Source organism: Nannospalax galili, unplaced genomic scaffold, assembly GCF_000622305.1.
Source record: "Nannospalax galili isolate Female #2095 unplaced genomic scaffold, S.galili_v1.0 scaffold259, whole genome shotgun sequence".
Classification (NCBI taxonomy): Eukaryota; Metazoa; Chordata; class Mammalia; order Rodentia; family Spalacidae; genus Nannospalax; species Nannospalax galili.
In genome coordinates, this window is record NW_008344750.1 from 1,041,228 (window position 1) to 1,053,367 (window position 12,140).

The 12,140-nt window shown below is 43.6% G+C and overlaps 1 protein-coding gene across 4 annotated transcripts in view; it reads left to right on the forward strand.

Moving 5' to 3' along the window:
• Eif4enif1 (eukaryotic translation initiation factor 4E nuclear import factor 1) overlaps nucleotides 1-11,292 on the forward strand; it is a 54,981-nt gene extending 43,689 nt beyond the window's left edge. For 3 of the 4 annotated variants that reach the window (XM_029567345.1, XM_008841007.3, XM_029567347.1), the window contains exons 11-19: nucleotides 174-245; nucleotides 680-863; nucleotides 2,169-2,248; nucleotides 2,794-2,936; nucleotides 5,611-5,695; nucleotides 7,009-7,141; nucleotides 8,729-9,073; nucleotides 9,872-10,036; nucleotides 10,595-11,292. In XM_029567345.1, the coding sequence (XP_029423205.1) occupies nucleotides 174-245; nucleotides 680-863; nucleotides 2,169-2,248; nucleotides 2,794-2,936; nucleotides 5,611-5,695; nucleotides 7,009-7,141; nucleotides 8,729-9,073; nucleotides 9,872-10,036; nucleotides 10,595-10,830 (1,443 nt within the window). In that variant the 3' untranslated portion in view covers nucleotides 10,831-11,292. The remainder of the gene's footprint in view (nucleotides 1-173; nucleotides 246-679; nucleotides 864-2,168; nucleotides 2,249-2,793; nucleotides 2,937-5,610; nucleotides 5,696-7,008; nucleotides 7,142-8,728; nucleotides 9,074-9,871; nucleotides 10,037-10,594) is intronic. The other variant, XM_029567346.1, reaches the window with a different exon arrangement.
• The last annotated feature ends 848 nt before the right edge of the window (nucleotides 11,293-12,140 follow it).

Consider the following 12,140-nt stretch of genomic DNA (forward strand, 5'->3'; position numbering starts at 1 on the left):
TTTTTGTTTTTTTGTGTGTTTTTTCTTTTAAATCCCCAAGTTAGATTTCTGTATAGACTTGAATAGCATTCTTCTGATAACTGTTAACCCTTGGGAATATTTGCTATTTTTCTTGTGGTCCTCAATCTATGAATTGCATTATAGTTAAAACCAGTTTTCCTTTTTGTTTTTAGCGAAACCTTGAAAGCCATTTATTGGCCCCTGCTGAGATTCCAGGCCAGCCTGTCCCTAAGAATATCCTACAGGTATGTTACAGTCTTACACTGAACCCCTAGAGTCCTAGTCCCCTGCCTGGTTTTGTGGACCAAGCTTGGACCATAGAGAATGATCCATGTTGCCTAGCAGTCAAGGATGTGGTATTGCTGCCCGAGATACTAGGTAAATGCTACAGCTAATCTCAGTAGGGGTGGAGTAGAATAGGATGGCTTTAGAAGATGACAAAGCCAGTTCTTGACTTCTGGTTTGCAAGTTTGCAATTTCTGTGAAACTTAAGTACCTAATCTGTCTTTGTAGCTCTAATTTGAATGACCAGAGAAATGTGTATGTACACATGCCATATCCTTCAGTGAAACATAAGGGAGAGTCATCATCTATTCCAAAAATGAATTCATATTCTAAAGCTTTGGACTAGAAGGAAGAGTTAGGTTTGTTCATACAGATCTGATATTTCTGCCTATAGGAACTTCTAGGTCAAACAGTTCAGAGACCTCCTTCTTCCAACCTTCTCAGCGGCCTTATGGGGAACTTGGAGCCTCCTGCATCTTTACTGGGCCAAAGAGCACCCTCTCCTCCCATGTCACAGGTGTTTCAAACTCGAGCAGCTTCAGCAGACTATCTTCGTCCAAGGGTACCATCACCAATTGGTAACTAGTTCTTTTTCGTTGTTGGGGATTGAACTCGGGGCCTCATGCCTGCCAGCTGAGCACTCTGCAGTTGATCTGGGCTCCTAACCCAGTACCTACTCTTAAGCATCATGTCTGTCTTCCCTTCACATACATGTAGGATATACTTGTTCCCTAGACCTGGCAATCTTTTTACAGAGTTGTACAATAAATGTATAAATGTGCTATAATAATTTCCAGGGAGAATGTGCAATCTAGGTGGAAGATAGTTTATTACCCAGCTGCCCTTTTAGGTAAATATATTCATGGCAAAGTTTTTCTTTGTGTTGCTCTTTAGCTTTCTTCGTTATTTGGAGAATTAAGCCCCAAGAAGTGAATTTGGCTTCCTATGTCTTAATACAGAACTTGAGGAGAGCCAGAAATGATGGCACACACCTGTACATAGTAAATTTGAGGCTACATAGGGAGACCCTGTCAAGGAAAACTAATTCTCTGTCAGGCAGTTGAAGTTGGTAAATAATCAACTGTCAAATCCTGAGTTTAATTCAGAATGTGACTGAAAGAAGCACTTACAGAAAGCTATCCTAGTGTTTCTGCCATTGACCCATTGGAAGTTGCTGGCTTCTTGCCTCTGCCAATCATACCTTGACATCTGTCCAGAGTCACTGACATAGGGTTCTATGGGAAGAGTCTGGAGCTAGACAGATGAGCTGTTAAGAGTGCATACTGCTCTGCAGAGAGCCCAAGTTCTGTTCCCAGCCCCCAAGTTGAGCAGTTAACAACTGCCATTTCCAAGGAATCCGTTGGCCTCTTTGGGCTTCCAAGAGTACTGCACTGATAGTACACAAACCTACAGACACAAAAAGCACCTGTCTCTACTTTGGTACCAGCTGCCACAGTGAGTGTGGCCATATTGCTGGATAGAAATGTACTAGAGCTAGGCATGGTGGCGCACACCTTTAATCCTAGGACTGGAGAGGCAGAGGCAGGTGGATCTCTAGTGAGATTAAGGCCAGCCTGGTCCACGTAGTGAGTTCCAGGCCAACTGGAGCTACAGTGAGACCCTGGTAACTTAGCTTTCCAACTCTGAAAAGGACAAAGGTGACCTTCGTGGGAAAGATGGCTACACCAAAAGTGTTCATTCCATTACAAGGTCTGATTAAGGTCCACACTGAGAGGAGAGAGAAAAAAGAACATCTTATCAAGCCAGGGAAGCAGTGTTTACCAGAAGAGATGGTGTTTAACAAGAAGCAGCATACTGTAGTGATTATGCTGCCCTGGTGCCCTAACACTTAACATTCATTGATTCTGTAACTTTCCTGGCAGGTTTCACATCAGGACCCCAGCAGCTACTTGGAGATCCATTCCAAGGCATTCGCAAGCCCATGAGCCCTGTCACAGCCCAGGTCAGGCTGAGCGCTTTCTCAGACCCAATCTATTGCTTGCTTTTTCGCCCTTATCATTGCTTGTGGGATGGAGAATTAAATTGCCACAATGCTTGGTAGCAATTTTGCAGCAATAGATCTATATGGGTTGTTTTGCAATGGTATTATAGTTCAAGTTTAGTACAGGCTAGAAAATTGCTGAGTGATTTAAGTTTTAAAAATACCATTCAGTGGATGGCAGCATAACTTAGGTATTTGCAGCATCTAATTTTTCTCAGCCACTGCTTAAGCCATAAGACCTTTGTAGAAAAATGCATTGACTAGGGGCTGGAGATGGCTCAGCAATTAACAGCACTGGCTGCTTTTGCAGTGGATCCAGGTTAGGCTCCCAGCACTCACATGGCAGCTAACTGTAATTCCAGTTCCAGGGGATCTGACCACCCTCTTCTGGCCTCCGAAAGCATTGCATGCATGGGTGCGCTTACTTACATGCAGGCAAACCACTTAAACAGAATTCATTGACGTCCTCATTCATCCACTGATCATTCCCTGATACTTCTGTTCAGCAGATGAGCCAGCTAGAGTTGCAGCAGGCAGCTTTGGAGGGGCTGGCCCTACCACATGACCTTGCAGTACAGGCAGCAAACTTCTATCAGCCTGGTTTTGGCAAACAACAAATGGACAGAACCAGAGATGGGTTCAGAAACAGGTAAATGATCAGTCCTACTTGTGCATATTTGGGTACTAATTATTAAATCAATTATTCACAATATAATTCCGTACATCATCTGATATGGTATAGGATGGGAATTCATCCAACTCCAGATGTTACCAGTAAAGGAAATATAGTTGGATCCTACAGAGACATCACATTTTTATTCTGTATTGTTTTTTAAATATATATATATCTATTTTTTTTTATTTTTTTGTGCTCTGCGTGCACTCCGCCTGCATGCCTATTTTTCTGTTTTTATTTTATGTGTATAAGTATATTGCCTGCATGTAGGTAGGTGCACCTGGTGTTGTGCAATACCCGCAGAGGTCAGAAGAGGGCATCAGATCCCCTGGAACTGGAGTTATAGATGGTTGTTAGCTGCCATGTGGGTGCTGGGAATAGAGCCTGGGTCCTCTGCAAGACCAGCCAGTGGTCTTAACCACTGAGCCATCTCTCCAGTCCCCCTATATAGTTTGCTTTATACTCTTAATTTATAAATTACTTTTTAGGGGTTCAGTTTGCTAAATAGTCATATGGAAGAGATACTGCCTCTTAGCTTGACCTTAACAATGATTTTTTTTTTTTTTCGGTCTTTTTGAGACAGGGTCTCCCTGTAGCCCCAGCTGGCCTGGAACTCACAGAGATCTGCCTGCCTCTGCCTCCCAAGTGCTGGGACTACAGGCGTGAGCCACCATTCCAAGCTTTACTTTGCTTTTTAACTAGTTGCTACAGGTAGTAAAATGAACTGTAAATTTGGAGAATGGAAATGGAATTAGCAGTGCTGTTCTTTTTATTTTATGTGTATGAGTGTTTTGTGTGCATGTATGTAAGTGCACCATGTGCATGCTGTGCCTGCGGAGTTCAGAAGAGTTTGTCAGATCCCCTGGAACTAGAGTTATGGAACAACGTTACCCACAATGTGGGTGCTGACAACTGAACCTGGGTCCTCTGTCAGAGCAGCCAGTGCTTTTAACCGCTAAGCCATCTCCACAGACCCATGTGTGCTATTCTTTTTTAAACTGCAAAACAAAACACAGAAAACTGCATATAGCACATCTGGCTCTTGTAACAAGCTCCTCTGTTAATTACAGAGGACCCTGTACCCTAATGGCAATTTTATCACTTTTTCTCCCTCAATAGTGACCATTGGCTAACCTTTCAAAGTAATCATTACCTTAATTTTTTTTAGTTTTATCACCAAAATGTGCATCTCTGAACACCTAACAGTTTAGTCCTGTTCGTATTACCTTGTTAAAGAAGTTGGTTTTGGTTTTGGCTTTAGTTTTTTTTGTCTTTTTTGAAACAGGGTCTCCCTGTAGCTCCAGCTGAGTTGGAACTCACTGTGTAGACCAGGCTGGCCTCTGCTTCCCCAGTACTGGGATTAAAGGCGTGTGCCACCACATCTAGCTAAGAAGTATTTCTTTTGATGTAATGTCTTTCTTTCTTTTTTTTTTTTTTTTTTTTTTTTTTTTTTTTTGGTTGAGAGATGAGGTCTCCCTGTAGCCCCAGCTGGCCTGCAACTCACTATGTAGACCAGGCTGGCCTTGAACTCACAGAGATCCACCTGCCCTCTGCCTCCTGAGTGCTGGGACTAAAGGTGTTCTTAAAGTTACCTATCAGTGCTTTAGTGTTTTGCTTCAGCTGGTTTTGTTTGTATAACACTTTGAGACACCATTGTGATCAGGAAATGCCTGGCATGAGTGCATTTTATCTGTGGCATCCCTCAGCCTACTCAGCCAGGTTGGAGCCCTAGAAGGGTCCATCTGCTGAGCTCCTCTCCTGTTCTCCTCTAACATAATGTGGTTACCTAATCCGCATTGTATGATCTGTGACTTTCAACTCACTTTATAGCTAAACAGAATTCACTTTTGCACTAGCCTTCGAGATAGATGGGGATAAATAACTACATTTTGTAGGTGCAAAACTTAGGTTTTTAAATTGTTCCTCAAAACTGGCAAAGAAGCTCATGATAGATCAGTGTCAGCCCTCAGATGCTGTTCCCTGAACATCCGTGTGCAGTGGTGCCCCCAACAGACGTGCCTTTCCCTTAGTTTGCTCTTTATTATTTTGTTTTTTGAGACATGGTTTCCCTGTAGCTGGCCTGGAACTCTGCTGTGTAGACCACCTGCCTCTACCTCATGAGTGCTGGGATTAAAGGCTTGCACCATGAATCCAGACTTAATTTGCTCTTTAAAAAAAATTGTATTTACTGCCAGGAGTGATGACTCATGCCTTTAATCTCAGCACTTGGGAGTCAGAGACAGGCAGGTCTCTGTGAGTTCCAGGCCAGCCTGGTCTTACATAGTGAGTTCCAAGCCAGCTGAGACTACAGGGAGACCCTGTCTCAAAAAGACTCCCCCCCCCCCAAAAAAAAAAAAAAGAAAAAAAATTACATTCACTGTCTTTTGCATGGTCTTTTTTTTGGGGGGGGGGGTCCTGTTTCCCTGCTTTCACCCTGCAACACAAGAGTACAACTTCAATAGACAAGAGACTTCATCTGCTTTGTTCACTGCTATTATCTCCAGCACCTCCAACCATGTCTAACACATAAATGTTCAAATGTACTGTGAAAGGAAGAAGTGATAAATCATAACTCCTAGGTTTGGGAGTTTTAGAAGTCAAGAGTTAAGTGGTTTGGAGCTGACATTGATAATTGGTTTGTTCACAGGCAACAGCGAGTGTCAAAGTCACCAGCACCCATGCACCGAGGGAATTCCTCTTCCCCAGCTCCTGCTGCCTCCATCACAAGCATGGTCAGTGACCTTTAGTGGCTAAGATTTCACCACTGGGTTATGTCTATGTTCCAGAGTCTCCCTCAGGGTCCTTGAATACATTCCACAAGATATTGACCTGCCTGTTTGTTAGGTTATCTCCTAACCTGGTATCATTGAAGTCCATTCCTATGTTGAGGGAATTATGTTCTAGTGGACAAATGAACATGGGCCAGGGCACAGGAAGACAGTATTTAAACAAATGGCTATTGTGGGGAGGTTAGACAAAGGTGAGAGAGGTAACTGGTCAGATCATAGGGAGTCCAGTGAACATTGGGGAACCCACAGATTGTTCAGTTCTGCTGTGTGAACTAAGAGTGGGACAAACAGTTTTGTTTATTTGTGGTGACAAGTTTAGTTTTACAATTGGCCCTTTTTTTCCTCTTTTTTCATACAGACTTCTATCATCCAAATAAATGGGGGGGGCAGCTATTCTGTGCTTCAGGACCTCACCTGGGTCTCTGCACTAAACACTTTAAAGGCAAGATCTGGAAGGGGATTTTCTGTTCTTAAGTTAGGCCCTGCCTGACTCCTGCCATTAAAGATTTGGAATTGTGGCCAGGCATGGTGATGCATGCCTTTAGCCCCAGCACTTGGACAGAAGCAGGTGGATCTATGTGAGTTCAAGGCCAGCCTGGTCTACATAGTGAGTTCCAGGCCAGGTGGGGCTACGGGAGACCCTATTTCAAAAAAAGGCACATGCATAATAAAATTAAAATATAAGTAAACAATAGAAATGGGAACAAAAGACCATCAGTGATAAATCCTAGTCACTAAGGAAACAAGATAACTGAATTCTCTTGAGAAAATTTAAGGGAGATTAGGGGTGTGGGATAGCTTAGGAGTCCAGCTTGTCTCTGAAACACCCTTTTCCAGGTGGAAGGGTGAGCTGTGTAGCTCCAGCAGTGCTCTTCCCCTCTTCTCAAGTCTCATCCCAGGTTGGGGAAATGTGAGGACAGAGATAGACCCATTGTCACAGGGTTGTGAGCAAGCGGTGATGCTCTTGGGACATTGCCTATTCACCCCTTTCTGTTTTCTTCCAGTAGCTACAAACCAGAACATTAGAGTTGGCCTCTCTAACCATGTAGGTTAAATGGGTAATCTTGACCTTGTTGAGTAGCTTGGCCAGTGAAGCCTGGCTTGAGAGCTGGGGGTACAGTCCAGTGTGGTAGAGTGCTTCCAAGCAAGGCCCTGGGGTAATCCCCAATATCAAAAGACAAAAAAAAAAAAAAAAGCTTGGTTTGTTATTAGGGAAAGGCACTTAGATCACTGATTCTAATTCTTTTTCTCTACAGCTTTCTCCTTCCTTCACCCCTACCTCAGTGATTCGGAAGATGTACGAAAGCAAAGAAAAAAGCAAGGAGGAGCCAACATCTGGAAAAGTGGTTCCTAGTGATGGTAAAGAGGACACTCAGAAGGCCAGTGAAGGTACTGCTCAACCAATGTGTGATAGCGTAGGCCTGTGTCAGTGAAAAGGTCGTATAAGCTCAGTCAAACTTGGTTACTCAAAATTCTGGCTAGCTGGAGTGGTACAAGTGCCAATTTAAAAGAATGAGGTCTAGCTTAGGATTCTTATTTAATGTTCTAAGTTAAATAACTATATATTTATTGGGCATATTAATACAGTTCAATTTTTATTTGGGATTTTTTTTTTATTTTATGTGTATGGTATGAGTGTTCTGCTTGCATATATGTAAGTGCACCCATGTCATGTAGTGCCCATGGATGTCAGAAGAGGGTGTTGGATCCCCTGGGGCTGGAGTTATGGATGACTGTGATCTGCCATGTGGGTGTTGGGAACCGGACCCAGGTCCTCTGTAAAAGCAGCCAGTGCTTTTAACTGCTGAGTCATCTTTCCAGTGCCACCCCTCTTTCTTTAAGAAAGTATCACTGTGTAGCCCCAACCTTAAAGTTCTCTGTAACCACACCCAGCTTTGTTACTTCTGAAAGGTTCTCTAGATTTGTGTCTAATTAAATCTGTGCAACAAGTAAAGCATATAGGTTTAAGAGCCTTTCCGAAGTACACAGAAACGTACACATCTCAGGAGTTGAATAGTAGGGATTATATAGGACATGGTAATACAGCTTCTAGTATGGGATAGAGAATTAGACTCAGAGCATTCTGCCTGTGTTTGAGAAAACTTGGGGGAAGCAGGGTGGACAAAACAGAAATCCTGCACACACCTTTAATCCCAGAACTTGGGAGGCAAAGGCAGGTGGATCTTTGTGAGATCAAGGCTAGCCTGGTCTACATAGCAAGTTCCAGGACAGTTGCGGTTACATACAGACCCTGTCTCAAAAATAATTTTTTTCCAAAAAAGGAAATCTGGAGCTGGAGAGATGGCTCAGTGGTTAAGAGCACTGGCTGCCCTTGCAGAGGACCTGAGTTCAGTTTTCAGCACCCACATGACAGCTAACAACCATCCTTAACTCCAGTTCCAGGGAATTTGACACCTCCACGGGCATTGCATGACACAGGTGCACTTACATAACATGCAGGCAATATACTCATACACATAAAAATTTTAAAAAATCCTATTGGTCTTAAACAGATGTGGCATTCATTTGTAACCTCAAAGCCTTTGGGTTTTTTGATGTGTTTCAAAAATCCTTTGTGCCTTGGAGGTGTAGCTTAGTGATACAGATCACTCCCTCAGCCTGTGGAAAAGCCATGGATTCACTTTCTTAACACTCCCAAAGAGGAAAAGGGGGAAAGAAATCTGTTGTTCCAGTAAGGAACTGAAGACCTTAAAACTTGGCATCTAGTCCCAGCTTAAGCCCTAACTACTCGTGACCTTGACTCACACTCATCTTCTGGACTTTGGAATTACAGGTGTGCATCTCTGTGCCTATATTTAAGGCAAATGATCATCCATGTAGTCCTCTTAAACTGGCTAAAGGGTATCAAATAAATATTGTGAGCTTTTTAAGAAATAAAATTTGCTGGACCATTGGGGAAGATAAAATATTTGAGAAAAGCTTAAAAACACCATAATTTTCTCCGGATTCTTACAGAGAACCTGCTGTCATCTAATTCCATACCCAGTACGAATCGAGACTCTTCTCCCACAACAAATCCCAAACTTCCGACATTGCAGCGGTCTTCGTGCTCCACCCCACTGTCCCAGACCAACCGTTATACCAAAGAACAAGATTATCGACCTAAAGCAGCTGGGAGGAAAACACCCACCTTGGCATCCCCCGTGCCAGGAACACCTTTTCTCCGCTCTGCCCACCAAGTTCCCCTCGTTCCCCATGTTCCTATTGTTCGGCCTGCTCACCAGCTTCACCCAGGGTTAGTCCAGAGGATGCTAGCCCAGGGGGTACATCCACAGCATCTTCCAAGTTTGCTCCAAGCTGGTGAGTTTCTAACCAGACATGGGTATTACTTGGTGGACCTAATATAACAATTTCTACTTAATGTTGTGTGTGCTATGGGAGAGACCTTACTGGATTCTTATACCTAACTGGTGGCAGTGGGTACAGTCCATTCCCATACCCATGTCCATTAACACATTAGGAAACCTGACTTCAGCATTCTTTATTTTTAATCATTATGACTCTGTGTGGTGTGTGCATACAGGTACATGCATCCCAGCACATGTGTACAGGTCAGAGGACAACTTTGTGGAGTCAGTTCTCTCTACCTTTATGTGGGTTCTAGGGATTCAGCCTCAGGTCATCAGTCTGATACAGCAAGTGCCTTACCTGCTGAGCTATCTCATCAGCCCACATTCTTCATTTTTAATAAATTTCAGAATCAGCAAAAATGTACAGGCAAACCTGAAATTTTCTAAGTACACTAAGATGCTTCTCGGTGCTGGAGAGATGGTTCAGTGGTTAAGCCCAGATGGCAGCTAACAACCATATGTAACTCCAGTTCCAGGGGATCTGACACCCTCTCTGGCCCCCTCAGGGCATTGTACATGTGGTACATTTAACATAAATGCACGGTGCTGGAGAGATGGTTCAGTGGTTAAGCCCAGATGGCAGCTAACAACCATATGTAACTCCAGTTCCAGGGGATCTGACACCCTCTCTGGCCTCCTCAGGGCATTGTACATGTGGTACACTTAACATAAATGCAGGCAAAATACACACATAATAGTTTCGTTCTTTTTTTTTAATTCTCAGAAGTGTCTTCTTTCTCCCCACCAGGTATGCTTCCTCCTGGTATGGACCTGACTCATTTACAGGGAATATCTGGCCCAATTCTGGGACAGCCTTTGTACCCTTTTCCTGCTGCTAGTCACCCTCTCCTAAACCCTCGTCCTGGGACACCTCTGCATCTGGCAGTGATGCAGCAACAGCTGCAACGGTCAGGTAAGGTCCGGGAATGGGCCAGCTTGAGCTGGGCTGAGTACACTGAAGTTTTTAGGGCATTTCCAGTGGAGGGCAACTGTCACTGACCCTGCATTCCTTAGCTTGTCCTAACTAGAGGATCAGGTGAACTGATCCCTGGTATTTGGGGTTATTGTTCCTACGTAGACAGCCAGACGTCAAGCATTTGTCCTTCACCTCTTGTGAGAAGGACAAGAATCTTGCCAGAGAAAGGGTCATGTCAGTCTGGGGCTTTCTACACTGATGGGTTTCAAACAGCTTAGCTTTCCTGAATAATGTCATCTGGCATTTCACAGCTTTCTAGGGAGCCCCAGGTTAGTTAAGCCTTCTCATACATATTTTTTCCCTCTAAAGCTAACAAGGAAACTATTCTCAGCAAAGCAATTCAGAAAAATATAGTCAGTGACAGACGACCACACGAGAGGACTCAAGGGCCCTCTGCTGGGCTTCTCTAGTTTTGTGGAGCGTTTGAGTGAAGCAAGGCCTAGATAGAACTACTGCTCCTCATGCTCTGAATGACGACTCTTCTCATCTCCATAGTTGTGCATCCTCCAGGCTCGGGTTCCCAGGCAGCAGCTGTCAACGTTCAGACTCAGAATGTGCCCAGCCGGTCAGGCCTGCCCCACATGCACTCACAGCTGGAGCGTCGCCCCAGCCAACGAAGCAGCTCCCCAGTGGGCCTTGCCAAATGGTTTGGCTCAGATGTGCTGCAGCAGCCCCTGCCCTCCATGCCCACCAAAGTCATCAGTGTAGATGAACTGGAATACCGACAGTGAGTAGGACAGGCAGGCTGCATGGTCAGGATTCTACTTCCCCATCTTTGTTCATGAGCTTTTACTTTGGAGCACGTTGTATAAAGCTGTTAGGGGACCCACATGATCTACACTATGATGTTAACCAATCGAGTGGAACCTACGTGGTCTGAATACAGGATACACAATGTTGTTGATCCTGGAAGGTCTGTCTGTCTTTTATAAAATATGTGAATGAAGTGTTGGTGTCTTCACCAAGAGGTGGCACCTAAGGGTTCTGAGGAAATAAAATGTATAAACCCTTATGTACAGATCTGTGTATAAACTTTTGTACATACATATAGGATAGCTCTTTTTGAACTCTACAGCTGTACATAAAGTAGCTATTAGTTAAGCCTGTGTCAACTGTTTGGATTTTTCACTTGTACATTTGGGACTTTTTTCTTTTGGTTTATTAAAGTTGCATATGCCACGTGTGTGAATGAAGTGACTGGTGGTGTTTATTTTCTCTCTGAATCTTGTTTCTGATAGTCAACATATAATAAGCCCAGTAGATTCCTTTAGAGCAACGACACCAGGTTCCAGTTTTTCTTTCAAATTTTAGTCCTAACTTGGAAAGTCCTGGACATTTCTTGAACCTAAAGCACCCATGGTTTAGGTTGGGGAATCCCTCTAAGCAGCCCCATGGCTAACACCAGGGGATCAATTTGCAGTTTTCAAAATTGAACTGATTTTCATCTGGCCAGTTTATCAGGAACTTGGGTATATGGTAGTTCTCCAATATTTACTGGCCCATCCTATTTATCCAGCTTAACCCATCAATTTCTTAGAAAACTTTCCTGGACTCTGCCTGGGTTAACTCCTTATATAGTGTGTCTCATCTTTCAGCTCACAATTTTAACTTAAAACCTGAAGTATTACATAGCACTACAGGAACATTGTTCTATCAGGACAGTGTAGGGTCTTGAATGACCCTTCTCCATTTCACTGGAATTTGACTGCAAGGTTGTGAAGTAGCCTGTACCTCCCAAGTTTTAAATCTTAGGGATGTTGACTTGAATTGCCCACCTTACTCTACTTCAGGGGACACAAGAGGTCACACCTCTAACAAAACTTCAGTTTGTGGATAAAGCATGAGATCAGTCTCTCCAATACATTCAAACTGATCAGCTCTCCCCATCCTGAACAATACCATTGGTTCTCAGTGATAATTCAGAAATGGATGCTTTGTATGGACTCTTTGGCAAATGCTGTCTTGTATCTGTCACAAATGGAAGTGGGAACGTAGTTCCAGGTGTCAGTGAGGAACCCTAATGCATTTTTCCTGTGTCCCA